The 26,347-nt window shown below is 48.3% G+C and overlaps 1 protein-coding gene across 4 annotated transcripts; it reads left to right on the forward strand.

The window, feature by feature from the left end:
• Positions 1-1,545: 1,545 nt before the first annotated feature.
• On the forward strand, positions 1,546-26,237 carry EDC3 (enhancer of mRNA decapping 3). Of its 4 annotated transcripts, none has more exons than XM_071568048.1 (7): positions 1,546-1,627; positions 5,012-5,193; positions 6,337-6,653; positions 11,394-11,729; positions 20,048-20,201; positions 21,574-21,791; positions 22,994-26,237. In XM_071568048.1, the coding sequence occupies exons 2-7, from the start codon at positions 5,030-5,032 to the stop codon at positions 23,326-23,328; spliced, it is 1,524 nt and encodes a 507-aa protein (XP_071424149.1). In that variant the 5' UTR covers positions 1,546-1,627; positions 5,012-5,029; the 3' UTR covers positions 23,329-26,237. The 4 variants fall into 4 exon arrangements, with proteins under 4 accessions (XP_071424149.1, XP_071424147.1, XP_071424150.1 ...); XM_071568046.1 differs by having other exon boundaries at positions 1,547-1,627; positions 4,990-5,193; XM_071568049.1 differs by having other exon boundaries at positions 1,551-1,640.
• The last annotated feature ends 110 nt before the right edge of the window (positions 26,238-26,347 follow it).

Here is a 26,347-nt window from a genome sequence, read left to right on the forward strand (position 1 = left end):
GGCAGCGGCACAGGCAGCCAGGGCTCCACCTGCTCCTTCCTCCCAGTAATGAGCAAAACAGCCTCTGGCTGCGGAGCGGGGAAAGGAGGTGCTGATGGAACCGAGGAGAAAGCGGGCGATGGATGTCTGTGTGTCTGTCGGTGAGTCAGAGAGAGGGCAGGGAGGGAACGGAGGTGTGAGGGAGGGGGTGGAGGTGTGGTGGGGGTGTGATGGAGGGGATGGAAAGGTGGCAGAGGTGATGGAGGTGTGATGGGGGGGATGGAGGTGTTTTGGGGGCGATTGGAGGTGTGACAGAGGTGATAGAAGTGTGATGAGGGGATGGGAGTGCAATGGAGAGGATGGAAAGGTGATGGAGGTGTGACAGAGAGGATGGAAAGGTGGCAGAGGTGATGGAGCTGTGACAGAAGTGATGGAGAGGATGGAGGTGTAAGGGGGGGATGGAGGTATTTTTGGGGGGATTGGAGGTGTGACAGAGGTGATGGAGGGAATGGAGAGGGAGGAGAGGTGACAGAGGTGTGACAGGTGATAGAAGTGGGATGGAAGGGATGGAGGTGTAAATGGGGGTGTGATGGAGAGGATGGAGGGAATGGTGAGGATGGAAAGGTGATGGAGGTGTGACGGAGAGGATGGAAAGGTGGCAGAGGGGATGGAGGTATGACAGAGGTGATGGAGGTGTAATGGGGGGCATGGAAGGGTGATGGAGGAGATGGAGAGGATGGAAAGGTGACTGAGGTGATGGAGCTGTGACAGAAGTGATGGAGAGGATGGAGGTGTAATGGGGGGATGGAGGTATTTTTGGGGGGATTGGAGGTGTGACAGAGGTGATAGAAGTGTGATGGAAGGGATGGAGGTTTGATGGGGGTGTGATAGAGAGGATGGAGGGAATGGAGAGGATGGAAAGGTGATGGAGGTGTGATGGAGGGGATGGAGAGGACGGAAAGGTGACAGAGGTGTGATGGAGGGGATGGAGAGGACGGAAAGGTGACAGAGGTGTGATGGAGGGGATGGAGAGGACAGCAAGGTGACAGAGGTGTGATGGAGGGGATGGAGAGGACAGAAAGGTGACAGAGGTGTGATGGAGGGGATGGAGAGGATGGAAAGGTGACAGAGGTGTGATGGAGGGGATGGAGGTGCGATGGGGGTGACAGAGGTCATGGAGAACATTTGACAGCACTGATGGAGACACGACAGAAGACAGGCAGCAACAATACAGATGTGATGGAGGTAATGAGGGTGGGACAGCAGACATGAGACAGCGGCGATGGAGACGTGACAGAGCTCACAGAGGCGACACAAGTGCGATGGGGACATGCCGACTGCCATGGAGGCGCGGGAAGAAGTGCGACAGCGGTGTCGGGGGGGTGGGGAGGCGGGACGGAGGTGTGGCAGCGGTGACAGAGGTGACAGAAGTGACGGAGGTGACAGCGGTGACAGCGCTCCGCGCAGCGCGGGAACGGGAGCACTGCGCATGCGCCCCGCCCACCGCCCCGCTCCTCTCTATGGTCGCCGGCGGCCGGAGCGCCGCGCGGGCGGGGTGGGGCCGGGCCGGAAGTGGCGTCACGCCGAGCGTCGGCGGCGCGGAGGGGCCGCGGTGAGGCGGGAGCGGCGGCGGAGCGGGACAGGCCAGGTGAGCGGGGCAGGTGAGTGGGGCAGGTGAGCGGGGCGGACCGGGACAGCTCGGTGGGAGCGGGCTGGAGTGAGGCGGGACCTTCCGAGAGGGCTGCGCCTCGCTCGGCACTGCGGTGAGGCGCGGCCGTGGCGCCAGGCCCTGCCCGCCCCGCGCGGGCCGTGGTGGGGAGGCTGGGCCGGGGGTCTGTGGGGCGCCTGTGTGGAACTCTGGGGGGCCCCGTGTTAACCCGTGAGGGCCCCCTGTGTTTGCCTGTGGCGGGGGGCACTCTGTGTTTCCCTGGGGAGGGTCTGTGTTACTTGGGGCAGGGGGTCCCCTTTGTTTACCCCTTGTGTGTTCCTGGAGGGCACCTCACCCTGCTCCGGCGCTGGGATAGTTTAGTTTTTATTTACACTCAAACATAGGGTACTAATGGGGTACTAATTGACAGGAAGCTCAACAGGAGCCAACAGTGTGCCCAGGTGGCCAAGAAGGCCAAGGGGATCCTGGCCTGGATCCAAACTAGTGTGGCCAGCAGGCCCAGGGCAGTGACCCTTCCCCTGGACTCTGCCTCGGGGAGGCCACACCTTGAGTGTTGTGTTCAGTTCTGGGCCCCTGAGTTGAGGAAAGAGATTGAGGGGCTGGAGCAGGGCCAGAGAAGAGCAACGAGGCTGGAGAAGGGACTGGAGCACAAGTGCTGTGGGGAGAGGCTGAGAGAGCTGGGGGTGTTTAGCCTGGAGAAGAGGAGGCTCAGAGGTGACCTCAGCACTGTCTGGAAGTGCCTGAAGGGAAGTTCTGGCCAGGTGGGGGTTGGTCTCTTCTCCCAGGCACTCAGCAATAGGACAAGGGGGCACGATGGGCTCAAGCTCTGCCAGGGGAAATTGAAGTTGGAGATGAGAAAAACCTTCTTTGCAGAGAGAGTGCTCAGGCATTGGAATGGGCTGCCCAGAGAGGGGGTGGATTCCCCATCCCTGGAGGTTTTTAAGGGGAGCTTGGCCGTGGCACTGAGTGCCATGATCTGGTAAAGGGACTGGAGTTGGACCAAGGGTTGGACTTGATCTCAGAGGTCTTTTCCAACCCAATCCATTCTATATTCTATGGACACCAAGGATCCCAGTGAGAGTCCAAATCCCTGGATGGGGCTTTGTCTCTGACTGTAACACAGATCACTGTTTGACTGACTGAACACAGCACTTACAGATTCTAAACATTCAATATTTAGTGCTGTCTGTGGACATTCTCCCTGTGATTTCAAACAGGCAATTTATCTTCACTTCCCTTTTTGAAGTTTTGGCATATGAGCACTGGGGCAGAACAGTTTCTGTTCTTTGAATTAATTTTTTTTTGTGATAATTGAGATAATTTTCAGATAATTGAGGTTGATCTCTGCATGGGGAAATGAAAACCAAAACCTTTAAGGGAACAGAGAGATAAAAAAGGAGGGAAAATCCCAAACACTGGGATCCAGGACAGAAGTCTCCATGTTGTGCAGAGCCAGGATTATTAATATCACTGCCACAATTAAATAAACTTTAAAAAAAAAGTTGCTCTGCTTTCCAGCATCAGAATCAGGGAGGAAACCTCAAAGTTGTTTAGTCCCAACACACCTGGATGCAGCAAAACAGCTCCTTTGATCTGAGATTCCCTCAGAACACAGGGAGGTGACAGGCTCACCAGCACCACCAGAGAGCAAGAGAGATGACAAGCTCCTAAATGTATAGATTTGCCTTTCATGTTGCAATCAAAGAGGGAGAATGTTTGGTATTTACCCTACAGAGCACACAGAAACACAGCAGAGAGTGCAGGAAGATCAATGTCAATATATAAATCACATTTCTGGGAGAGGCATTTTGGTTCTCTTCAAGCCCTTCCTGTGCTGAGCTTCCTGGAAAAAGATGCAAGGGAAAAAAAAAACCTGGATCCATAAAATTTGACATCCCCCAACTTTCATAGGACTGAAAACAGGGGATGCTTCAAAGGGAAGAAAACACTAAATCTGGTCACTAAGCCATAAATCCCTCAGGACCTGCCTCCTTTCCTTCCTGTTGCTCTGTATTTATATTAACCCGTGAGGACAATGTCTGCAGGCCAAGATGATGGCTGATAAAAAGCACTCTGAAAATACAGGGAACACATCCCTGAGTACCTGCAGGAAAACTAAAATTTCATTCCCTCTCCTGGCATTTTTATCTCCCTTAGAAAATAAGGGAAAGAGCTCAGCAGACACCATCACCTTACACAGATCACAGATCACAGACTGCTCTGAGCTGGAGGGGACCCACAAGGATCATCGAGTCCAACTCTTCAGTCAGTGGCCCACACAGGAGAGCCTTTCAAAAAACATGAGTTTCCTTTTAACACAAAAAGAAGGGGAGGGGGGAAATCTATAGAATCACAGAATCAGTTGGGTTGGAAAAGACCTCCAAGATCATCGAGTCCAACCCTTGGTCCAACTCCAGTCCCTTTACCAGATCATGGCACTCAGTGCCACGGCCAAGCTCAGTTGAAAACCCTCCAGGGATGGGGAATCCACCCCCTCTCTGGGCAGCCCATTCCAATGCCTGAGCACTCTCTCTGCAAAGAAGTTTTTTCTGCTCTCCAACTTCAATCTCCCCTGGCAGAGCTTGAGCCCATCGTGCCCCCTTGTCCTATTGCTGAGTGCCTGGGAGAAGAGACCAACCCCCACCTGGCCAGAACTTCCCTTCAGGCAGTTCCAGACAGTGCTGAGGTCACCTCTGAGCCTCCTCTTCTCCAGGCTGAACACCCCCAGCTCCCTCAGCCTCTCCCCACAGCACTTGTGCTCCAGTCCCTTCTCCAGCCTCGTTGCTCTTCTCTGGCCCCGCTCCAGCCCCTCAATCTCTTGCCTCAACTGAGGGGCCCAGAACTGAACACAACACTCAAGGTGTGGCCTCCCCAAGGCAGAGTCCAGGGGAAGGGTCACTGCCCTGGGCCTGCTGGCCACGCTAGTTTGGATCCAGGCCAGGATCCCATTGGCCTTCTTGGCCACCTGGGCACACTGGTGGCTCCTGTTGAGCTTCCTGTCCCTCAGTCCCCCCAGGTCCCTCTGCCTGGCTGCTCTCCAGCCACTCTGTGCCCAGCCTGGAGCGCTGCAGGGGGTTGGGGTGGCCAAAGGGCAGGACCTGCACTTGGCCTTGTTGAACTTCATCCCATTGGAATCAGCCCATCTCTCCAGTCTCTCCAGATCCCTCTGCAGAGCCCTCCTGCCTTCCAGCAGGTCGACAACTTGGTGTCATCAGCAAATTTCCTCCCCACAAAGGAAAGAGAAGCTGACAGAGTTGGAGTCTGGGTGGGAGCCAGGGTTGTGGGCCATGGGATGCAGCTGATGCTGATTCAGGTTGTCACTTTCCTTCCTCTTGTTACAGCCAGCCCTGTGTCTCTTTACAGCAACTGTGTGCCAGAAATATGGCTACGGACTGGCTTGGGAGCATCGTGTCCATTAACTGTGGGGAAAGCCTGGGAGTGTACCAGGGCAGAGTGTCTGCTGTGGACCAGGTCAGCCAGACCATCTCCCTGACTCGGCCCTTCCACAACGGGGTCAAATGCCTCGTGCCAGAAGTCACCTTCAGGTTAGTGTCTCTCTCTTCTTCCCCCTGCCTTTTTCCAGGCAAGGTCTGTGATGGTTTGGATGTTTTGGGGAATTTTTTCCCATAGAAATGACCTCTTTGCCCTAAATTTCGAGTGCCTCATGTTTGTGTTAGTTTGTGTGCAGTGCTTAGTGTCTGGCTCAAATTCTAAAGTTACAGTGGGTAGTTTAGACTTGGAGGTTATTTGTGGGTGAGACTCTGTGTGTATAAATTTATTTATTGTATGTGTACATTCCCTTGTTGGGATTTTGGATAACTGAGGGGGATGACCCACTTTTTTAAAGCTTTGCCCTCAGCAGTTCTTTCCCAGCAATTCCTGGTAACAGTGTACTTAAAAAGCATAAATAACAGTCACTCATCATTGGGCATTTTCCTGTTCCCTGGAATATTCTAGTTAAGACTCTGAGTCACTGACTTTTCATTAAGATTAATTCCACAAAGTTAATACTCTTAATTTTTTTCCTTGAGTTCTGGAGAGAGAGAGAGAGTGTGGAAAGAACCATATCCTGTCAGAAGATGTATTGAAGTCTGTCTGCTTATACCCCACTTTGACAAATACTAAGTTAAACCTGAGCCTCATTTCTGGTATAATTCTTGCAGTCAGTGCAAATGCAGGTCTTTATAATCACTTTTTTGTTTCCTTTTGGCTTGTGCCCAGTGCTAGATTAGTTTTCTTTATCCTTTTTTTCTGTGGAGGTGGGAAGTACTGTCTTTACCTGAGCATGAGCTGCACTAATCTAAGGGAAGCATTCTTAGGAATGGATTAAAAGTAATAGGATCCTCAAGGCTGAGAGTAATTAATTATCCAGAGACTGTTAAATTAATGCAGATTTTTGCAAAGATCTGGGCCATTTTTTGCTGGACTGATTCCTGTTTTGGCTGAGAACACAACCTTTCAAATAAAATCCAGGTGTACTGAAATGGTTATTTTTAATTTTTGTTTAGTGTTTCATTTGTCTGTGGAAATATCCTGTATATTTGAGTATTAAAATATTTTCCTTCCCCTGTTTCTGTTGATAATGGCATCAGAACCATCCCTCTGTACAGTGCTGGATGTTGTGCTTTAGGAGTTTCCTTGCAAAGTTCTAGAATCCTGGATTTCTGGTTTTCTTGTTGTGCTTTTAGGGCAGGTGACATCACTGAGCTGAAGATTCTGGAGATCCCAGGGCCAGGGGACAGCAGGAAATGTGGGGATCCACAGCAGATGGAAACAGGCATCATCCCTGGGGTTGGGTGCCAGGTGGGGCCCAGCCAGAATGGCACTGGGAAGGTGCTGAAGAAGCCCATCTCCAGCAGTGCTCCACAGAATATTCCAAGGAAAACAGACCTGAAGAACCAGGATATCATCATCTCTCCCCAGCAGCAATGCTCCAAGAGCTACATGGATCGACACCTGGAAACACTGACTCAGTCCAAAGGCTTCCGGCGCAGACACAATTCCTGTGAGTTTGGGGGTTATCCTGCTGCTTTCCTTTGCACCTGCAACATCTGCCCTTCTTCAGCAAGAACTTTGCAAAATGGGGCTGGAGACTATCCCTGTCCCACCCTGTGCATCACTCTGAAACAGAATATATCTCTGTATGCACAGAAAATGTCTGATGCCAATTCAAAGATTTCCTCATTCTTGCTATTTGAAAATTACACAGTTTCCAACCTCCACTTTTCCTCTAAAAGGAACTGGAAACAAACTGCAATATTAACAAACTTTTGTATTTAGAGCCTGTATACCCATAATCAACCACACAATATAGAGCCATAAAATAGAATCATAGAATGGATTGGGTTGGAAAAGACCTCTGAGATCATCAAGTCCAACCCTTGGTCCAACTCCAGTCCCTTTACCAGATCATGGCACTGAGTGCCACGGCCAAGCTCAGCTGAAAAACCTCCAGGGATGGGGAATCCACCCCCTCTCTGGGCAGCCCATTCCAATGCCTGAGCACTCTCTCTGCAAAGAAGTTTCTTCTCATCTCCAACTTCAATTTCCCCTGGCAGAGCTTGAGCCCATCGTGCCCCCTTGTCCTATTGCTGAGTGCCTGGGAGAAGAGACCAACCCCCACCTGGCCAGAACTTCCCTTCAGGCAGTTCCAGACAGTGCTGAGGTCACCTCTGAGCCTCCTCTTCTAATAATTACAAATGGTTTTTTGCTATGTTGTTAAAAATACAAATTAATGAGGATGCTGTAAGATACAACCAGCATTCCAAAGTCAAACCTTAATTATTTTTGTTGATAAAATCTTCAAAATTGGACCAAAACTGGGGTTTTCATTTTTTTATCAAAGCCCCTTGAGATATCCTGCTTTCCAGATCTCCATCATCCAATTACTGAAATGTCAGTATATATCCAGCATGTTTCCATGACTTCATCTTTTCCCCCACCTTGCATTTAGAAAAGAAACAAGCCCAAGGTGGGCCAGGCCAGGTAAAGAGGTCAAAGGCTGTATTTTGTGGGGAAATTCCCAGACCTCCGGAAGTCTTTCTGCTCCCCCAACAGCTGGATTATTTTCACCCCTTCCAGGGTGTCTGGTGGATTTGGGGTGAGCAGAGAGTGGTACAACACACAAATACCTTGTGTTTGGTTTACATGAACACAACAACAGGTCACATTTTAATTGACAGACTTTGAAACAAGTTGAACAAGGTCTCTTTGCAGAGAGGGTGCTCAGGCATTGGAATGGGCTGCCCAGAGAGGGGGTGGATTCCCAATCCCTGGAGGTTTTTCAGCTGATCTTGGCCGTGGCACTGAGTGCCATGATCTGGTAAAGGAACTGGAGTTGGACCAAGGGTTGGACTTGATGATCTCAGAGGTCTTTTCCAACCCAATCCATTCTATGATTCTATGATTGTTAGCTTGGATTCATTTTTGAATCCATGTTTACCCTCTAAAATGTGTGTATTTGGAGAGTAGGGTGAATGATGGATGAGTTCTGGGAAGGGAATGGAAGAGGTCCTGGCTCTGTGGAGATTGTGGGTGCAGCTTTCTGGGGAAGAAGGGGCTGAGATGTCATGTAGCACTTCAGTCATACAGGGCTTAATAAGGCTGAAAGTTGCCCTCTTGTTGGCCTTTAGCGTGCCCAGTCAGGGACAGAATTCCCCCTCTGGAGTACTTGTGTGACAGGAATCAATAAACGACAAATACCAACGCAGATTTCCCAACAATGGCTCTGGTGCCGTGCTGGCACCGGGCTCCTCGTGCCAGGGCTGGCAGGAACAGCTCCCACAGGGATCTTGCAGGAAAGATGCCAGCTGGAGACTTTGTTTGCTTGTGTGCTATACTTGAAAAGGTTTTGTTTTTCCTTAGAAACAAAAAATCCTGGGAAGGATTGTTTATCTTTTGAGGGAGGTACTTTTTCTGTGTGGTGTGGAGCTGCCACATAGCTCGGCAAGAGGGCATGAGCTCGAGCTCTGCCAGGGGAAATTGAAGTTGGAGATGAGAAAAAAAAATCTTTGCAGAGAGAGTGCTCAGGCATTGGAATGGGCTGCCCAGAGAGGGGGTGGATTCCCCATCCCTGGAGGTTTTTAAGGTGAGCTTGGCCGTGGCACTGAGTGCCATGATCTGGTAAAGGAACTGGAGTTGGACCAAGGGTTGGACTTGATGATCTCGGAGGTGTTTTCCAACCCAATCCATTCTATGATTCTGTTGCTGTGGAACTGTGTGCTCCTCTCCTTAATAAGCTTCATGCAGGGCAGAGGCATTGGACGTTTTGATCTTAAAGGAACTGACTTAGGAATTCTGGCTTTCTGTAGCCTGGCTTTTCCCTTTCCTCCCCTTGCCCTTTTCTGTGTCTCTTTGAATCCCCTGAGCAGAAGCAGGTGCCTGTTTTTTCCTGTCTAAAAGGTGATGCTTGAAGAGGAAAACTTAGACTCTTACTTTGATCACAGCTTGTTGGAGGCCTCTACATGTTCTGTGCTACTTTTGTTAGGAGGTTGTAAGGCCATCAGTGAGAAGCCATCTAGCTGTGTGGGTCAGCAGTTTTCCAGAGCTGGCATCCATCAGTGTGGATTAGGGAGCTGCCTACCACAAAGCCAGCACATCTTGTTTGGATGAGGTTCACTCTTGGCTGCCATTCATTGTGGCTGCAGGGGAGCCCAGGGAGCTTTCCAGCCATTGTTCTCCCAGCCCTGCTGGTGCAGCTCTTTATTCCATCAGCATTTACACACTGCTCACATCAGCTGCTCCTGCCCCCACAGTTGGCTTTCCAGGTCCTTTGGATGGAGTGGAATCTGGCAAGGAGTGTAACAGGAGCAACACTTGATGCTGACACAAGAACCACCATGTTTTGCCTTTGTGGCAGTGGAGGCTCTGGCTTATTCCTGAGTCCCTTGGCTATTGCTTTGACCTGCAGTTCTGAGTTTTTAGAGCACTTAACCTGTTGTGTTCAGTTGGTTAAAACTTGGTTGTAATAATGCCAAGGTCAGGGGTTCAATCCCCTGTGTGGGCCACTGACTTAAGAGCTGGACTCGATGATCCTTGTGGGTCCCTTCCAGCTCAGAATAGTCTGTGATTCTGTGATCTGTGTTTTCATTTCTCATTTTCATTCTTCACAGTAGCAGCAGCAGATGTGATTCCCTCGTTTGCAGTGTCAGTTATAGCTCCATACCAAGTTCTGTACAACTTTGGAGTAGTTTACATGTCACTTTTGCTTTGGGAACTCTTTATCTAGGACAGAAGTTGTTATTAAAATGCTTTCAAAACTATGCACATGCATGATGGGTTGCAGTGAGCCTACTGGAATTCTGCTTGCCAGAAAGCCTTTCCCCTCTCCTAAATCATGTTTTGTCACCAGCACATCTAGAATTCTGCTGTCTGTCCTTCAGAGACAAAAGGTGTATTATAACAGTCTCTTCTCACTCGAGAAGGGTGTTCTGGGTTTTTTTCTTTATGGGGAATGATGACTCTGCAAAGCCTTGTGAAGCTTTGGGGTCTTGTTGTAGGGGCTGGGAAACCTTTCAGTTTAGTCACTGTAAGAGTTTTCTAGAAAAATCAAGTCAGACACTGTCTAAAATACAGGAAAAATCCCTTGCTGAGACAAAGCATTCCTAACTGGGAAAAGTACTTATCCTTAGCAAGTCATCTTTCAGCATGGCATAAATTAGATGTAGTTAAGCTGGACTTGTCTGCACTCAGAAAGGTTCCTTGTGAAGTTTGTGCCTATTGCATTGCAGATCTTTTGAGATGTTTCCTAAGTCTCCTCAGAGGAGTTTGGATTTCTTTGTTTATGTGTTATCAAGTGGATTCTCTCAAACTCCTTTGTATAAATCCCTCACAAAGGTAATTATCTTAAACAACAAGAAATATTTTAGTAATGTAAACAGCTCTGGCTTGATAACTTACTCCATCTGTTGGACACTGTTGGTGATTCCTGTAATTGCAGGAATTGGCCTGAATTTTTTTTCTAGTAATTGCAAAATTAACACTAATATGACAAACATATTAATATTGTTTGGACCTCAATAGTAATGTAAGAAATAAGCAAGTAAAGGGGTATGTTGACCTTGTAATTGCATATTTATATCAGTCCCTGATCTCCAGCCATAATCAGGAGACTTTCATCAGTCTCACTCCAGAGAATTTTGGCTTTCCCAATGACTTGTGATTGGAAAGAAGTGCCCTTCAACATGTAAGGTGAGGAATAAGCAGGATAATGAAAGAGGAGTGAGGGAATGGACTGTGTGCCATTCAGAAATGATTGCAAGGATGAGGAAAAAGATGCTTTATATTCATGGTTTGAAGTTCTCCCTTAAAGATCATTAATGTGAGAAAACACAGTAGTTTCTGAAACTGAGGGGAATTCCAAAGAAGATTTTGGGCCACACACCTGGATTAACATGAGCTCAGTATAGGAGGAAAATTTATAGATTACAGTTACCTAATTATCTTGCCACCCATGTGACACTGCCTGGGATTAAAGAGAATGTGGAGAAACACTTTTGCTACTATGGTGAAACTTGTTTTTTTAACCTTGCTGGTGGAAAGTCCCTGAAAATTCCTTTCCTGGTGCTCTTGTTCCATTTTCTGCTGGCTTAGCTGAGCATTGTGTAATGCCAGGGATGAGGGTGACAGTTTCTTGGGGAAGTGAGTGTCCCTGGGGGTGGGGACTGTAAGCATGAGCTCCTCTCTCATAAAATTTGCTGAGAAAGTGTTTTTTTTCCATTCCTGACACCCTCAACTTTCTGTTTAGGGTCATCCAGCAGCCGCCATCCCAACCAAGTGACTCCCAAGAAGAGCGGCCTGAAGAACGGGCAGATGAAGAGCAAGGACGATGAGTGCTTTGGGGATGACATTGATGAAATCCCAGACACTGATTTTGATTTTGAAGGGAACCTGGCCCTTTTTGACAAGGCAGCTGTGTTTGAAGAGATTGAAACTTATGAGAGGAGGAGTGGCACTCGCTCCCGGGGCACCCCCAGCGAGAAACCGGCTCGCTATCGGCACGATGAGAACATCCTGGAATCAGAGCCCATAGTCTACAGAAGAATTGTGGTACCTCAGAATGCTAATAAAGAATTCTGCACGGGTATGCCACGTCCCTTACTGATAAGGACTCAAACTTCTGCTTTTTTGGGGGCACATGTGGTGGATTTTTTCTGCCTGTCAGCTTACTGTGGTACAAGCAGGGGCATTAATTCACGTGAGGTTGTATTTGTGTATCCACATACAGCCTTTCTTTGCAATATCTCTGAGACAAATACTCAGATAGGGCAGCAAGGTAAGTGCTTTTACAGTAGGGAACAAAACTGATGGATGAATAGCAGGAATGGGAACTGTGTGAGAGGTGTTCAAATCCTTGCTTTGATTTCAGTGGCCTGGTGAGCCAGCATGGACTCAATTCCTGACTCCAGAGAGGGACAGAGGGATGGTCTCAGGATTTGTGCTTCCATATTCAAAGACAGGAGATTCCATGTGCTTCTGATACTCCTTGGGTTGTAGTTCTAAATTTCTTCGTGGTTTTAAATACAGTTCTGCAAACAGTTCTGGCTCTTCCCATCCATAATTCCAAATATTCTTTGTACAAAAGGGTTTTTATGTGGGGTCTCCCCCTCTATTACTGTCCACTGCTGCAGTGTGAAAGATTGAGCCCTGGAAAGCTGGTCTTAATTGTAAAAGGAAAGGAGACCTTGTAGGCAGGCACTTTAATTGAAATATTCCATCAGGGGCAAACTGGTTTGACTCACTGGTGCCAGCCCCTGTAATTCCAGTTTCTGGTCCTTGCTGCTGCCACCAAGTCAGCTCTTGGAGAAGGAAGTGAGGTGGGTCACTGGGGGGTACTCCTAAGTCAAAAGGCAGGGAATGATTAATCAGCTCCAACCCATGGCTCTGGGAAAAGTAAGAGTTCTTATTTTCTGTTCAGCAGAATTTTATTGGCCAAACACCAGGTGATGGTAATTTCACGGGGAGGCACTTAGGGATGTGAATAGGTTTTACTGTGATGAATCTTTTTATTTCTATCCATACACAGGCTATCAAGTATAGCAGATGTGCTTTATGCCACATTTAGCTCCAAATTCCTGGTAACTTCATCCTAGTTGGGATGTCTTGCCTTTGGTTTTAGCACTTGTAAAATGTAGGAGTGAAGGAAATTTGGCATTCCAGGAGCATTTCCACATCAGAATAAAATCAAATTTCAGATCTTTTTGAAGAGACACAAAACAACTGATATCCTGGTGGTCTGAGTAGAACTGTGAGCAGGTCCTTGCTTTGTCATTCCTTCCCTGCCCAGAAGCTCCATCTGGGGTGTGAAATGCTTCAGGGAAGGAAGCTGATGGATTTGTAATGATTTGCTGCTTTTCAATTTTAAAAAACATTCCTTTTTTAATGGTTCTGGTATATAACAATATCCTAGTTTTCCATTTGTGTTATCCCTTTTCCTGTTGTTCAGTTCTGCTCTCAAGTGAGAGGAAAACTTAGTGGATCCTACCAGAACTGTCCAGCTCAGTGTTGTTTCCAAGGATTCTTAAGGAAAGGTGAAACAAACATGCAGTGCATCTTTCCCCTACTGCTTTGTCTTTCACAATTTTAAGACTTCCTGAGGCAGCAGTGAGAGTTCAGTATTAAGGCCTTTTTTTCTGCTTAATTTAACCTCTTACATTTTAAATCTCTACAAGCTTTCAGCATCTCTCCATGACAAGAAGCTGCACAGATTGCCCACGTGCTCTGTGAATAAGGACCTCTTCATTTTGTATGTGATTTCCTATTTATTTGATGTTTTGTTTGGGTTTTTTTTTAACATTTCCTGCTTGTCCATCCATCTTCCAGCTGGCTTGTTTGAGAGGAGACAGGGCCTCTTAGATGTCTAGTCTGAAACAAAAGCTAAGCCACTGTTGGCAGCCAATCTGAGCAGGATGGCTGATACAGGATTTTAACAGTAGAATTCCTGAGAGGAAAACCACCATTCAACAGGCAGCAGTAAGTAAATTCAGGGATAAAAGCTAAATCATCTTTGCTGAACTCCATCATCCTTTCCTCTGAACTCCTGGCTGTCTGTGCACCGTGCTGGGGGGAGCAGCCCAGTGAAAGGAAAAGTGTTGTTTGCTCTTGGCAGGGCTGCCCAGAGAGGGTGGTCAGCAACTCCCCTCGGTCGTTGCAGGGTCTCGCTGGCCTCATTAGCTACTGTTGGCTGATTAGTCTCCCCTATGGAATTCTGGATTTGTTTGGAAGAAAAGCTGGCCTGTCACACGATGCCCCTTTGCCTGAGCCCAGCCGGGCACGTTCACATGAACGATGGTAGGAGTGTCCCAGTGCTGTGTCTCGGGATATTTTTCCCACAGAGGATGACTTTCTTTGTGTCCACTGAGGAAGTTTACTCTTGCTTAGGGAATACTAATGGCCATCTAGCAAAAGCTCTTGTAAACAGTTGTAACTTGCCTGCTGTTTCTGACAGTTGAGTGCTTTTTGTAGTGAGACAGCCCTCCAAGGGACAGTCTGCCTGGAGTGATGATGGACTGTCTCTTGGAAAAAAAAATCCCAATTTCTTTGTTTTAGCAACTGGAAGGAGGATGCTGAGCCTCTCAGTGGCTCAAAGAGCAGCTGCTGAAATTAAATGAGTGCCAAAAGCCCCCCAAAGCCTTGATTTTTGGATATATGTCTGTGCTAGCAATTCTCCCTACAGAGTTTTTTCTGGTTTCCTAAGGGAAGCTCTACTTGCAAAAAAACACTTCTTAGTGATAGAAGAAAGAAGTGCTTTGTGATTTTTTTACCCTAGGCCAGTCTGAAAATTGATTGTGTTCATAGAGCCCTGACTTAGACAGTGATTCTCTGTCTGCTGTAACAGCACAAACACTGATGCTGGAGATTGACAGGGAGTTAATATCCAGCTCTTATCACAGTGGGACAGGAAGAAGTCTCTGAATCCCTGTGTGCTGTTCTATGCCATGAAGATAGGAAATAACCAGGATAGTGCAGTGGTAAAAACAAACTGCTGATGTCACTTCCCCAGAAGACTCATCTGCAGGGCTTCCAGCCTGGGCTTTTATTCCTGACTAAAGTAAGTTGGTGTGTGTAGCATTAATGCTTCAGTCCTCTGGAATGCTTTTCTGAGAGCTGCTTTTTGTGGAACCAAACTGTGTTTTAGAAGTAAGCAGGGAATATGTTCCAACCAAAATTTAAGAGGAAATTTAAGGGGGAAATTTAAGTTGGAGATGAGAAAAAACTTCTTTGCAGAGAGAGTGCTCAGGCATTGGAATGGGCTGCCCAGAGAGGGGGTGGATTCCCCATCCCTGGAGGTTTTTAAGGGGAGCTTGGCCGTGGCACTGAGTGCCATGATCTGGTAAAGGGACTGGAGTTGGACCAAGGGTTGGACTTGATGATCTCGGAGGGCTTTCAAACCCAATTGATTCTATGATTCAAAAGTTTACCAGGTTTTTGATCATGACTGAGCCGAGTCCATCCCTGGGGCTCCACATGTGAATCCCTCCTAAATACACCATTAGTCTTTAATCTTTTGGCTGCTATTGATTTGTCTCTTTATTTACTGAGAAGTGTTTAACAAAAGCTGCCTCCCTGGAAAGGCTGATACTTGCAGGAGGTGTGAACTGTCTTTTTCTACTTCCAGAGCTGTCCAGATGGAGAATTTAAATGTATCTTTGGCTTAGGTCTGTCTCTGTTCCTTCTGTTGGCACTAAAACAATCTGTGTTTGAACATCACTGTGCTTTGGGATCAGGTCTTTTAGCAAAGTCAATATTCTACAGGAATGTTGGAGCTCAGAGGAGTTTGCAGAAGGGTGTTCATCATCAGTGACTCTATACAGGACAATCTCCAGCTTGCCAGGCTGGAGTTCATAGTTCTCACATAGGTAAGGTGTTCATTATTTCCCTGCTGTATTAGTAAGGATTTGTCCAAAGTAGGTTCTCCTCTAATTAAAACTGTTAGTGTAGAAAATACCTTGTTTCCATCTCAGTGTCTCTTCTGGACAATAAATGGGATATTTTAGACTCTGCTGCTGTGGAATTTGTCAAGTAGAAGCAGGACTGTGCTCAGAAAAGAGGAGTGAGTGTCATATTTTCTGTGCTCTCCTAACCACACTTCAAGCTTGTCCTTCAAACAACCTTTTTTCTTAACAACAAGGAGATAGCAAAAGAAAATATGAGCAGACAGAACTTACGAGCCAGGATCAGACCTCAAAACTAAGGCTGAGCAAGTCCTGTGAGGGTGATGCAACAGTGTAGCTCTTTCCTTGGTGTGCCATGGCCTTGGCTGATTTTTCTACCCTCTGTAGCTTTTAGCTCTTCAGTGTCTGGATGACTGCCTTGTGTATATTGAATGTGTGAAGTGTTTCTGGGATCTTTTGAACAAAGTGCTTTATCAAACGGCAGGAGAAAACAAACTGGTCATGGGGCAAAGTCCCTTTGTCCCTGTGATAGTTTTTTGTTCAGCTGGAGTGAATTGTGCACTAATGCTGGGGGAGGCTGACACTGGAAGGTCAGCCAGAACTCCCGCAGAATTTGTCATAATTAAAAATAATGATGATTAATGAAAAAAAAACCCTAACCCTTAAAGTTGTGGAGAAAAGCATTTGTGTTTGTGGGGCAACAGCTGTGTTTTGCTGAGTCTGCAGGCAGGTGATTCCAGCTTTACAAGCAGCAAAGACCAGCAGGAATGTCTGATGTGGACAAGAGTTACAGACCATGCGGTCTGGGACTGTCAGACCATCAGGCTCTGCAACCTTGAATTTATTAATGGAATTAATGATGCCAGTACAGCTTTCAGGAGATCCTAATTCTGGTTCTATCTGATCCATTCCTGTAGATTGCCTGGATTTATTTTAGCAGAGAACAAGAGATAGAGAATTTATTTTAGCAGAGAGCTAGAATTAGAGAACTGCAGACATAGTCAACAGAAAAAAACAGATCTAAACACCTTAACACTGAGCTCCTCTAGCATCTGGCCTCCTTTTTCCCTGCTCCTTTGAGCTTGGGAAGCATTTGGACTTGTTGGGGGGAAACCCTCTAAATTCTTTAACTTTTTGAGAATTAGCTTGGTCCTTCTGCTGCCATAGGGTGTTTTAGGCACCCCGTGTGACTCTGCGTGTCACCAAACCGTTTAGTTTATATCTGCCTTGTGGGGGTTTTTTTCCAGGCAGCTGTAAAACACATTTATTTAATATTAAAGGGCCTGAGCTAATTTATTTTATTGCCTTCATTAGCAGACAATAAAGATGCCCTGTCCAACCCAAACATAATTAAAGTTGGCAGGGGTTCAGTTTTGTGGCAGTGGTGTTATTGTTTGTGGGTTTACAGTCGCCTCCTTGATTGCTGTCTGCCAGAGTTTGTTTAACTCCATGGGTCTGCTTTTGATAAGCCAGTCTGACTGGTTGGACCTTGCGTGAGGGTGAAGAAGGGAAGTTCTCTTGGCATTTCAAGCTGCTTCTGAGAGGGAGCAATTAGGACAAACTGGCGTGCTAAATAAATGATGCCTCCCAGTAACCCCCTTTGATTAACCCACTGGGCACTGGGTGGCATCTAGCTGATGGTAAACGTGGTTTTACTAAAGCTGGGGCTTGAGGGAAGGATGTGGATGGGTACAGAAAATCTCCATACTAAATTGGATAGATACAGAGCACAGATCATCTGTTTTGTTGCTCTGCTTTGGGGAGTTTGTGCAGAATTTAAGCAGGGAATTCATGGATGGTTCGGAAAGAGCAAAATATGAGTTGAGAGCCCCGTTTGGGGTCAGCAGATGATGTGTCTCCTTAAACTGTTTGGGGAGATCCTGACCTTGTGTCACTCATTCCAAATGTTCCCTCGAGCTTGAAAAATAAGGTGAAGTACAAAAATTGTGACTGGGAGTGGGGCAGAGTGGGTTGCGTGACTCGGGAGCGGGTGTGTGAACACGCGGCAGGTGCGTGACTGGTGTGACGAGCTCAGGGTTGTTCGTGGTTGTGACTCCGAGTGTTCGATGGCTGCTATCAGGAGTCTGGGATGGCTCTGATAACGTGCCTGCTTGCTTGGAATGAGAGCCTGGGAGCAGAGGTGACTTCACTGGCGGTTGGTGTGCAAGGTCGAGGGCTGGGACGCGGTCGGGCCTTCTCTATCTGCGAAGTCCTTGCCAGGAAGTCCAGGAGTGAAGTCCAGAAGGACTCAGCAGTGCCTATTCCACAGCATTTTGCTGTGGCCTTGCAGGAGCACCTCAAATTTGACTGTGAAAACCTCAAAATGTGCAAAACCTCCCACTTCCGCCATAGCTTGACTTGGTGGTTGGTGACTGGGGCACCTTGGGGGAAATAAGGCAGTGCAAATGACTTCTCACAATTAAAATATGTGCTGCTTTTCTCATTTGGATGTGACACTTGTTTGTTACAGCTGTTTTCTGTCTGCAGAGGAGTCCAAACCCACGGGTAACGGTTGGGTTTCCTCCGGAGCGGATGTGCGTGCTGTGGCTGCTCCCCTCTGAGCTTGTAGCACTGCAGAGCATTTCCACTGTGCCACAGCACATTCCCATGGCTCTTTTCCATTAGCACAGGCAGTCTGAGCCTAGTTGGGTTGCCATGAGAACCCGGGAGGCCTTGTCACCCCCAGTTCAGAGGTGGGAGTGTGATGGTGAACCAGGGCTGCTGGTTGGTGAAAACTGGTAAATAGAAGAGGGAGAAGCTGATGGAGGGACTGAGTTCACACTTAGACCTGATGTTTGGCATTGTGCTATAGCAGGTGTTGGTTTGGGACCTGGATCTTTTTGGCCCATAGTGCCTAACACCTGTGCACCTCATCTGCCTGTCCCAGGGTCGAAGATGACAGCTACACTCAGCTGGGATTCCTTGTTTAGCTTGGAATGATGTGAAGAGAAGGAGCTGAGAGCTGCAGCTCCAGCTGTGTGGCCATCCCATATGGGAAGGGAATCCATCTGTGCTGCTCCTTAGCTGGGAGATAGTTAAGGACATCCAGACCTTGCAGAATACTTGAAGGGAAGAATAGGGTGTGCTTCTGATTCCACAAAGTGGAAATCCTCAAACGCAGAGCAAAGGGGTTGGAGATGTGAATTATTTTGAAGAAAAATTAGAATAAAGAGTCTGATTGCTGTGGCTGAAGATTTTCAGGGATATGCTGTTTAAATTGGGTATTAGGAAGAACTCCTTCCCTGTGAGGGTGGACAGGCTCTGGCACAGGTGCCCAGAGAAGCTGTGGCTGCCCCATCCCTGGAAGTGCCCAAGGCTGGGTTGGACAGGGCTTGGAGCAACCTGGAACAGTGGAAAGTGTCCCTGCCATGGCAGGGGGTGGGACTAGATGAGCTTTAATGTTCCTTCCCACTCAAACCATTCCATGCTTCTGTGATACCTGGCTGGGTGATGCAGCTGTTTCTCACCTGTCCCTCAGGTTTTGCATCTCTCTCCAAATACTGTCAGTAATTCTTTTCAGTTTCCGTGTCTTGTGCTATGTAATAACCACCAAGAAATTTCTGTGCAGCCCCTTGGCACAAGCTGCCTTTTGGTGGCAAGGAATCCTCTGTGTTTATTTCCAGGGGAGTTTACAGATGCTGTTGTGGGGTTTATTTATGTGGAGTCAGTGCCAGCCTGGCCTGCTTGGAACAGGGAATTATAAAGGATCATCCCAAACAGTTACTCAGGTGTGTGTTTCTCTTACCTGCTGATTCCAGGCGAGCTGGCTGCAGAAGGGAGTGGGAAGGATGTATCCCTGCCTACTTCAGATGCTGTTCTCAGCACTTAACAAAACCTCTCATTTGTTTTGCCTTGATCCACATGCTGGAGCCTTTCCTGGCTCACTAGACCAGGCTGTCAGAAATGCCTGGGAAGTGTTTTTCTGCAGTTTGTTCTTTGATCATTTCCCTGCTGCGTCGGTGTGTCGTGATCCAGCTGTTGTGTCTGGAGCAGCCCTTCTGGCATGGCACAGCTCAGGCAATGCCTGCCTAGTCAATGTGGGAGGACTTGTTTTGCTGTGATATGTGGGAGTTTGGGGACCAATGTCAGCAAGCAAAGCACATCCAAGCTCTTTTCATGGGAAATCTGCTTCACAGCTTCTCTTCTGACTTTCACAGTATTCTGGAACACTTTATGTGTGGGTTAAAGCACTGGTCGCCTGGAGATGATTAAGAAAAAGCTTAATATTCCATCTGTAAGTCACAAAGGCCTTGTCAGTGCATGTGTTGCTAAAATTGCCTGCTGAATTTTTGTGGGAGCGTGTTATTTTAAGCTCAGCAGTTGTGTTTAGCTGTCTCTGCTTCACTCAGGTTAAGCTGGTGCACTAGTTTGGATTCCTTTAATGGTCTTGGAAAGAACCTGGAATACTGGGGAAGCAGGCCCTTGGTAGCTAATAAGCTTTTTCACTGCTGTTGGTTCTATCTGATTGTCCTCATTTCTGCCTCCCTCCCCTCTTTTTGAACCCTAGACTCTGGGCTGGTGGTTCCCTGTGTGTCCTATGAGCTGCACAAAAAGCTGCTCTCGGTGGCAGAGAAGCACGGGCTGACCCTGGAGCGGAGGCTGGAGATGACGGGAGTGTGTGCCAGCCAGATGGCCCTGAGCCTCCTTGGGGGACCCAACAGGTAAATGCTGTTCCACTAAAGCTGAGCTAAAAGGCTGAGAGGTTTCCTCTGAGGTCACTGGGAGGCCTGCTGCCAAAGGGCTGCTTTTTCACTCCTGCTTCCCAGAAGTGTCTCAAAGTGACTCAAAGTAGACAGAGCTGAGATGTTTCTCTCCCCTTACTGGGAATTTTTTCAGGGAACTGAGCTTTGCCTGAGGCAGATTAAGCCACTGCAGAATATCTAATGAGCTCCTTTTTGCAGATAAATAAACTTTCCCTTTGTTGTTTTAACACATTACAATTTAAAGATATCAACAAAACAAGAAGACAGCTCATGAAGACAAAGTGCTGCTTAGCTTTTTGCAAGGCTGAATTAAATTAGCCTTTCAGGGATTTGCACCTCGCTTAAGAACATCCTGCTCTTTGCAGGGCTGTTTGCAGCAGGTTTGGAGTGCACTTACTGCTTTTTGCATGAACATACGTGCTGACTCTTTTGAAAACCCCTTCTCTGTGCCTGCACTTCCGTAGTTGTGATGTGGTTAGAAATTGCACCTGTATTATTATGTTGTTGATAGCTGCTCCAAATTATTTGCTCAACATGAAAGTTAACCCTTAAACCTCTGTCTCTTTATGCAGTTGTACTTTATGAGGACCAGATCATTTGATGTAGAGCAGTAAGTGATGACACACAGGCATCCCTGACCCTGTCAGCTGGAATTCCTGCTATAAGCCCTGATGGCTTGCAGGCCAAATTAACTTTATTGTGCTGTTGATGAGGCTTGGGGAGTGGAAATCATTTCTCTTTTTTTTAACTGGGACTCTTCTGATGGGGAAACTGAGCCCATATGTTTAAGGCTTTATAGTCAGCTTTCTTTTGCCATCAGAGACCTTGGCACCTCGTGCTCTCAACTGGAGGTGCAAGGAAGTCATAAAGGGAAATGAGGAGAAAGGGCGTTAGGAGCCTTCCAGTATCTGCAAGGAAGCCAGGGAGGGAACTCTTCATCAGGAACTGAAAGGGGGGAAATTCAGATATACAGAAGAAATTCTTCCCTGTGAGGGTGATGAGGCCCTGGCACAACTTCCAGCCCTGAAGTGTTCAAGGCCGGGTTGGACGGGGCTTGGAGCAACCTGGGACAGTGGAATATGTCCCTGCCCATGGCAGGGGGTGGAACAAGGTAATCTTAAAGGTTCCTACAACCCAAACCAGTCCAGCAGAGCAGCTCTCTAGTGCCAGCACCACACAAGGATGTGGGTTCTTTCTTCAGAGCGATGGAAGATTTGCAAAACACCTGGCAATTTGCATTTTACTGCTTTTTTTTTAAATTTTTTCTCCTCATGCAGGAAGAAGGTAGGAGACTTTGGGGTTTATTAGCAGTCCCTTTTGTCTGTTTCAGGCTGAACCCCAAGAACGTGCACCAGCGTCCCACGGTCGCGCTGCTGTGTGGCCCCCACGTGAAGGGGGCTCAGGGCATCAGCTGCGGGCGGCACCTCTCCAACCACGACGTCCATGTCATCCTGTTCCTCCCCAACTTCGTCAAGATGCTGGAATCCATCACCAACGAGTTGAACCTTTTCAGCAAGACGCAAGGCCAGCAGGTGTCCAGTGTCAGAGGTGAGTGGCTGAGGGGTGGATGGCTCTGTGACTGCGGCTCCCTGGTGCCTGCCCGCTCCCCTGGCACCATCTAGTGGCACTGCCGTGGCTGGGAGGCTGCTCCGAGGCTGCAGGAGCAGCAGTCACTCCAACAGCTGGGCTGCCACAGATGTTTCCGGTCGGAACAAATGCGGAAGAGCTGCCGTACTAGGGATCCGAGTGAGAGCAGCTATTCTTGTAGGATAAGGGCCTGCCTTGTTCAGCATGTTGAAACACGGCGAGTGAATGAGCATCCAGCTGCTGCTGCAAACAAGGAGCAGCTTTGCTCAGCCAGCCCCAGCAGCTGTCAGAATTCCCATCTCACTATTCCACAGAATAAACATCTCCTATGAGGGCCAGCTTCTGAGTGTCATTTCACCAGTCGTTTTTTTCCAACCTGATTCATTTTAACTTCTTGGAAGAAACAAACCTGGGAATTAGGGCCTGCTGACAGAGCTATTTACCTGTTGCAAAATGTCATAAAAGATTTGAACAGGTTGCCCAGGGAAGCTGTGGCTGCCCCATCCCTGAAAGTGTCCAAGGCCAGGTTGGACAGGGCTTGGAGCAACCTGGTTCAGTGGAAGGTGTCCCTGCACATGGCAGGGGCGTGGGATGAAGTGAGCTTTAAGGTCCCTTTCAAACCAAATCATTGTATGATTTCACACCAAGGACTTTGTGGTCTGTGAGGTGAGGGGAATGCAGCAGATGTGGAAATGCAGCAGATGTGATACAGAGCTGGTTAGTACAGAGAGCTACAGAGCCTTGGGGGGCAGGCACCAGTCAGCTCATGGGCTTCCTTTCCATAGCAGGGGTAGGTAGTATGTTCCAGGAAAACAGCCTTATTTTCAGCTTGTGAAATCAAAAATGATCCCTTATCATGGAAAAAAGGCACCTGCTTCCCTGGGCTGCCTGGACTGGTGAGATCAGTGGCACTGGGGCTGCTCACATGGTGACTGTTTGATGAGACTTTGTACCCGAGAGGCTGTGGATGTGTTCAGTGTTGATGTTGGTATTTTTTGGAGAAGGATGGCAATAACAACCAGTATGGCCAGGCTGTGCAGCAAGACTGTGCTGGGGGCAAAACCAAAAATCTGCCAGCTGTGCAAAGAGGGGAGGCATCAAAGAGCCTGAGTTTGTGGTTTCAGCTTGTTCTCAGCACTCAGCAATGTTTGTGTTTCTTTCAGACCTCCCAGATACCCCCGTTGACCTAGTGATCAACTGCCTGGATTGTCACGAAAATGCCTTTTTGAGAGATCAGCCTTGGTACAAAGCAGTTGTGGACTGGGCCAACCAAAACCGAGCCCCCGTCCTCAGCATAGACCCCCCAATCAGCGAGATGGAGCTGGGCATTGACGCCAAGTGGTCGCTGGCGCTGGGCCTGCCCCTGCCCCTGGGCGAGCGCGCCGGCCGCGTGTACCTCTGTGACATTGGCATTCCCCAGAAGGTCTTTCAGGAAGTGGGAATAAACTACCACTCGCCCTTCGGCTGCAAATTCGTCATCCCCCTCCACTCCACTTAGAGCCTGTTCAGCCACCCAGCTCGGAAGGGAGAGAAGAGGGGAGGAGGAACTCTGTCAGATAAGCTGTCCAGTGGATCCTGGCTGGTAAACTCATGACGCCTTAAGGATGTGAAGTTCTGGAGAGTTTTCCTCCCAGAAGAAACATTGTGTATTTAAAAAGAAAAAATAGAATAATCATAAAATGAAACAAAAACAACAAAAAAGAAACGAATGTTCCTGCAAAGCTGTTTTCTTGTGCCATGGGATGAAGGAACATGCAGGAAGATGGTGTCTGACCCCGGCAAAGGTGGCTGCTGTTGCCCAGGCCCAGCCGGGAGATGGTACAAATAAGGGTGATTTGGTGCTTTGAGATGTGTTCTGGTCCTTCTGGTTGGATATTCACAGCAAGGACATCCTGATGGGAACAGTACCCCTCGATTGTGTAGAAATCCCTTCTGTTGAGGGAGAACCTGTTTTGGTTTTGATATTCTTTTTGACTTCCCCTCCCATTTTGTGTTCCAGAAGGCAGTTGTTGCTTTCTCTCCCTCCGTCTCCAGGCTCTGACAGAGAGCATTCCCTCTTCAGAAAGCTTGTGTCAGGAGCCAGAGGCTCCACACATGTTCTGGGAACACTGATTTTGTCAGCTAGGCCTTATATACAGTTGGCTTTTCTTTGTTCACTTTGTGGGTGAAACCCAGGTCTGTGGGCTTGAGGCATGGTATGGAAAAGAACTTTTCCAGGATGGCTGTGGGGTGTGGATTTGTTTCTTTTATTCTTTCTTCTTTCTGGCACAGTGAGTGGCTGAACCAGGGAAAGGAGAGTGAAGCAGGGCAGTGTTGCTCTGGGTCTGTTGCACAGTGTATGGTGCAGGTGATGTTTTGGGTAAGTTTCCTCTGTGCTTCCAGTATCCCTCCTGCATTTGGTAGGGCTTGGGAACTAGCCCATAGATCCGTTCATTCCCTTTGGAATCAAAGGCTTCATACGTGCTGGGTTTGTGGGTGTGTCTGTGCTGGGAGCCAGCCTGAGGAAGGCGATGGTGTGGTGAGAGCTGCTGCACTCCAGGAGGGGCATGGCAGGGAGTTCTAGGCTGAATTTCCATAGGGAATCTGTTTTGGTGCTGCATGGTCTTCTCATGCACTGCCAGGAAGCACTGGGTTATCATTCCCTCTGTTCTTCATGCTGGCCCACTGGAGCCTTGGTCAGTGCCTGGAGCAGGGATGAGCTGAGGAGCCATCAGCTAGCTGGCTTTGGGAATCAGATTAGGAATGTATCATGCTGGCATCTAGTGTGCCCCCTGAGGGCTTTGTGCCTGCAGGCTGAGCCAGGGAAGGGCTGGAGATGCAGAAGGTGCTACAAGGCCAAGCTGTTCCTTTGGAGGAACCAGGCTGATGCTGTGTGGGCAGTGCTTGAAGCTCTGCTGCTCTTCTCATACTGTATGTGTTCCCAGGACTCCTGCAAGCGCCTAAACCTTGCACAGACCCTGCTCTGGCACCTGGGGGAGCTTCAGACCAGGCCTTTGTCCAGGGGGCTGGATCCCTGCAGTCTGAAGCACAGAGGTTTGTGGGTTCAGTCCCACTCACCAAACCTGCAGACCCTGCTCTGAGCGGAGGAGCGTGTCAGACACTCCTCTTTCCCTTTCCTCTGCTTAGAACAAAGACAAGGGGTATCAGAGGAGGAGGGAAGAGCCTTCCCTACTTGGAAAGAAGCAATTAATGAATATAGTCTGGAAGTGTGGAGTACCTGGAAGGACCCAGGAGGCTGCTGAGCGCTGGGCTCACCCTGCAGCCTCCGAGGTCTCTGCCGCTGCACCTCACCATATCTACCTCAGCAGGACCAAGGGCTCTGCCCTTGCTGGCTGGAGCCCTGGTTCCCCTCAGCTGCTTTTGGAGGGGCTCAGTGACTTGGCAGTGCTGGGATAGGGATAGCTCTGCCCTCGAGCTGTTCCTCTCCCATGGACAGGGCAAAGCCGGAGCATCTATAGTGGCATTTACTGAGCTGTGGTTCTGACTGGGATGGGACAGCAGTGTGGTGATTTACAATACAAACACAAGGTTCCCTCTCTGTCTTGGTTTTTTACTGTTTTTGCTTCCTCGGATCTTTATCTGGGAGCAGCAGTGGGTCAAAGAGGTTGCTGTAGTTGGTGTTAGCTATAGTCTCCTTCATTTCACTCTCTTTGCTCAAGACACTCGGTAAGAGGCTTTGCTTGTTCACTTTCTGCTTTCTGCAGGTTTTTCTTGCCCTTTCTGGGCAAACCCTGTCTGGGGTTTGGCTGTTGTACTGTAGCTTGTACACACAGAGCAGTAACAGGCCACTGGCTGAAGTTAACCTGCCTGGAAGGCACTGAAGCTGGTAAAATGCAGGGATTGAGTTCTGGGAAGCACTGAGGCCCTGCATGTTGTCAACCTTGCAGTGGATCCCCATGTTTAAACAAAAAATAAAGTGAACAGTGTTGCACAGTAGGAGGGCACAGACCCTCATGAAAGGAAAGGGATTCCCAGTCCTGATCAGTGCAGTGTTCAGGGCACAGCAGGCAGCTCTGGGCTGTGTTATATGTCACAGCGTGCTCACTTTCTGGTAGATTTGGGTATTTGGCTGTTTGAGGAAGTACTGGCTTCCCACACCTGAAACACATCCTATGTGAGGTGTGAGCTCCCCTGGAGCCTTTGAAGACCCTTCTTCTCCCCTATCTCCCACCTTGCCAGAGTGATTCAAAGAACAGAACACTTTCTTTAGCTGTGTTTGGGATAGTTTCTATTCCCAACCTGACCCATCATCATAGGAACTGCCCCAGAGTGCTGCTCTGGTCACAGACACATGAAGATCACTGTGCTGTGGCACTGCTTGATATTCCATTTGTGACCTAATGTTTGTAATGACCAGTTTCTGCCACTACGGGGGATGCCCTGAAATAAAGTGCAACTATTCATGCATGTGTGCTAGTGTGTGCAGCTATTTATTGGTCTGCTGTGAGTTTACAGCCTTACTCACCCTCAACCATTCCACTTCATTTTTTGCCATCTCCCTCCTCCTCTGCAGAAAA

This window comes from Pithys albifrons, chromosome 13, assembly GCF_047495875.1.
Source record: "Pithys albifrons albifrons isolate INPA30051 chromosome 13, PitAlb_v1, whole genome shotgun sequence".
In the NCBI taxonomy this organism is placed as follows: domain Eukaryota; kingdom Metazoa; phylum Chordata; class Aves; order Passeriformes; family Thamnophilidae; genus Pithys; species Pithys albifrons.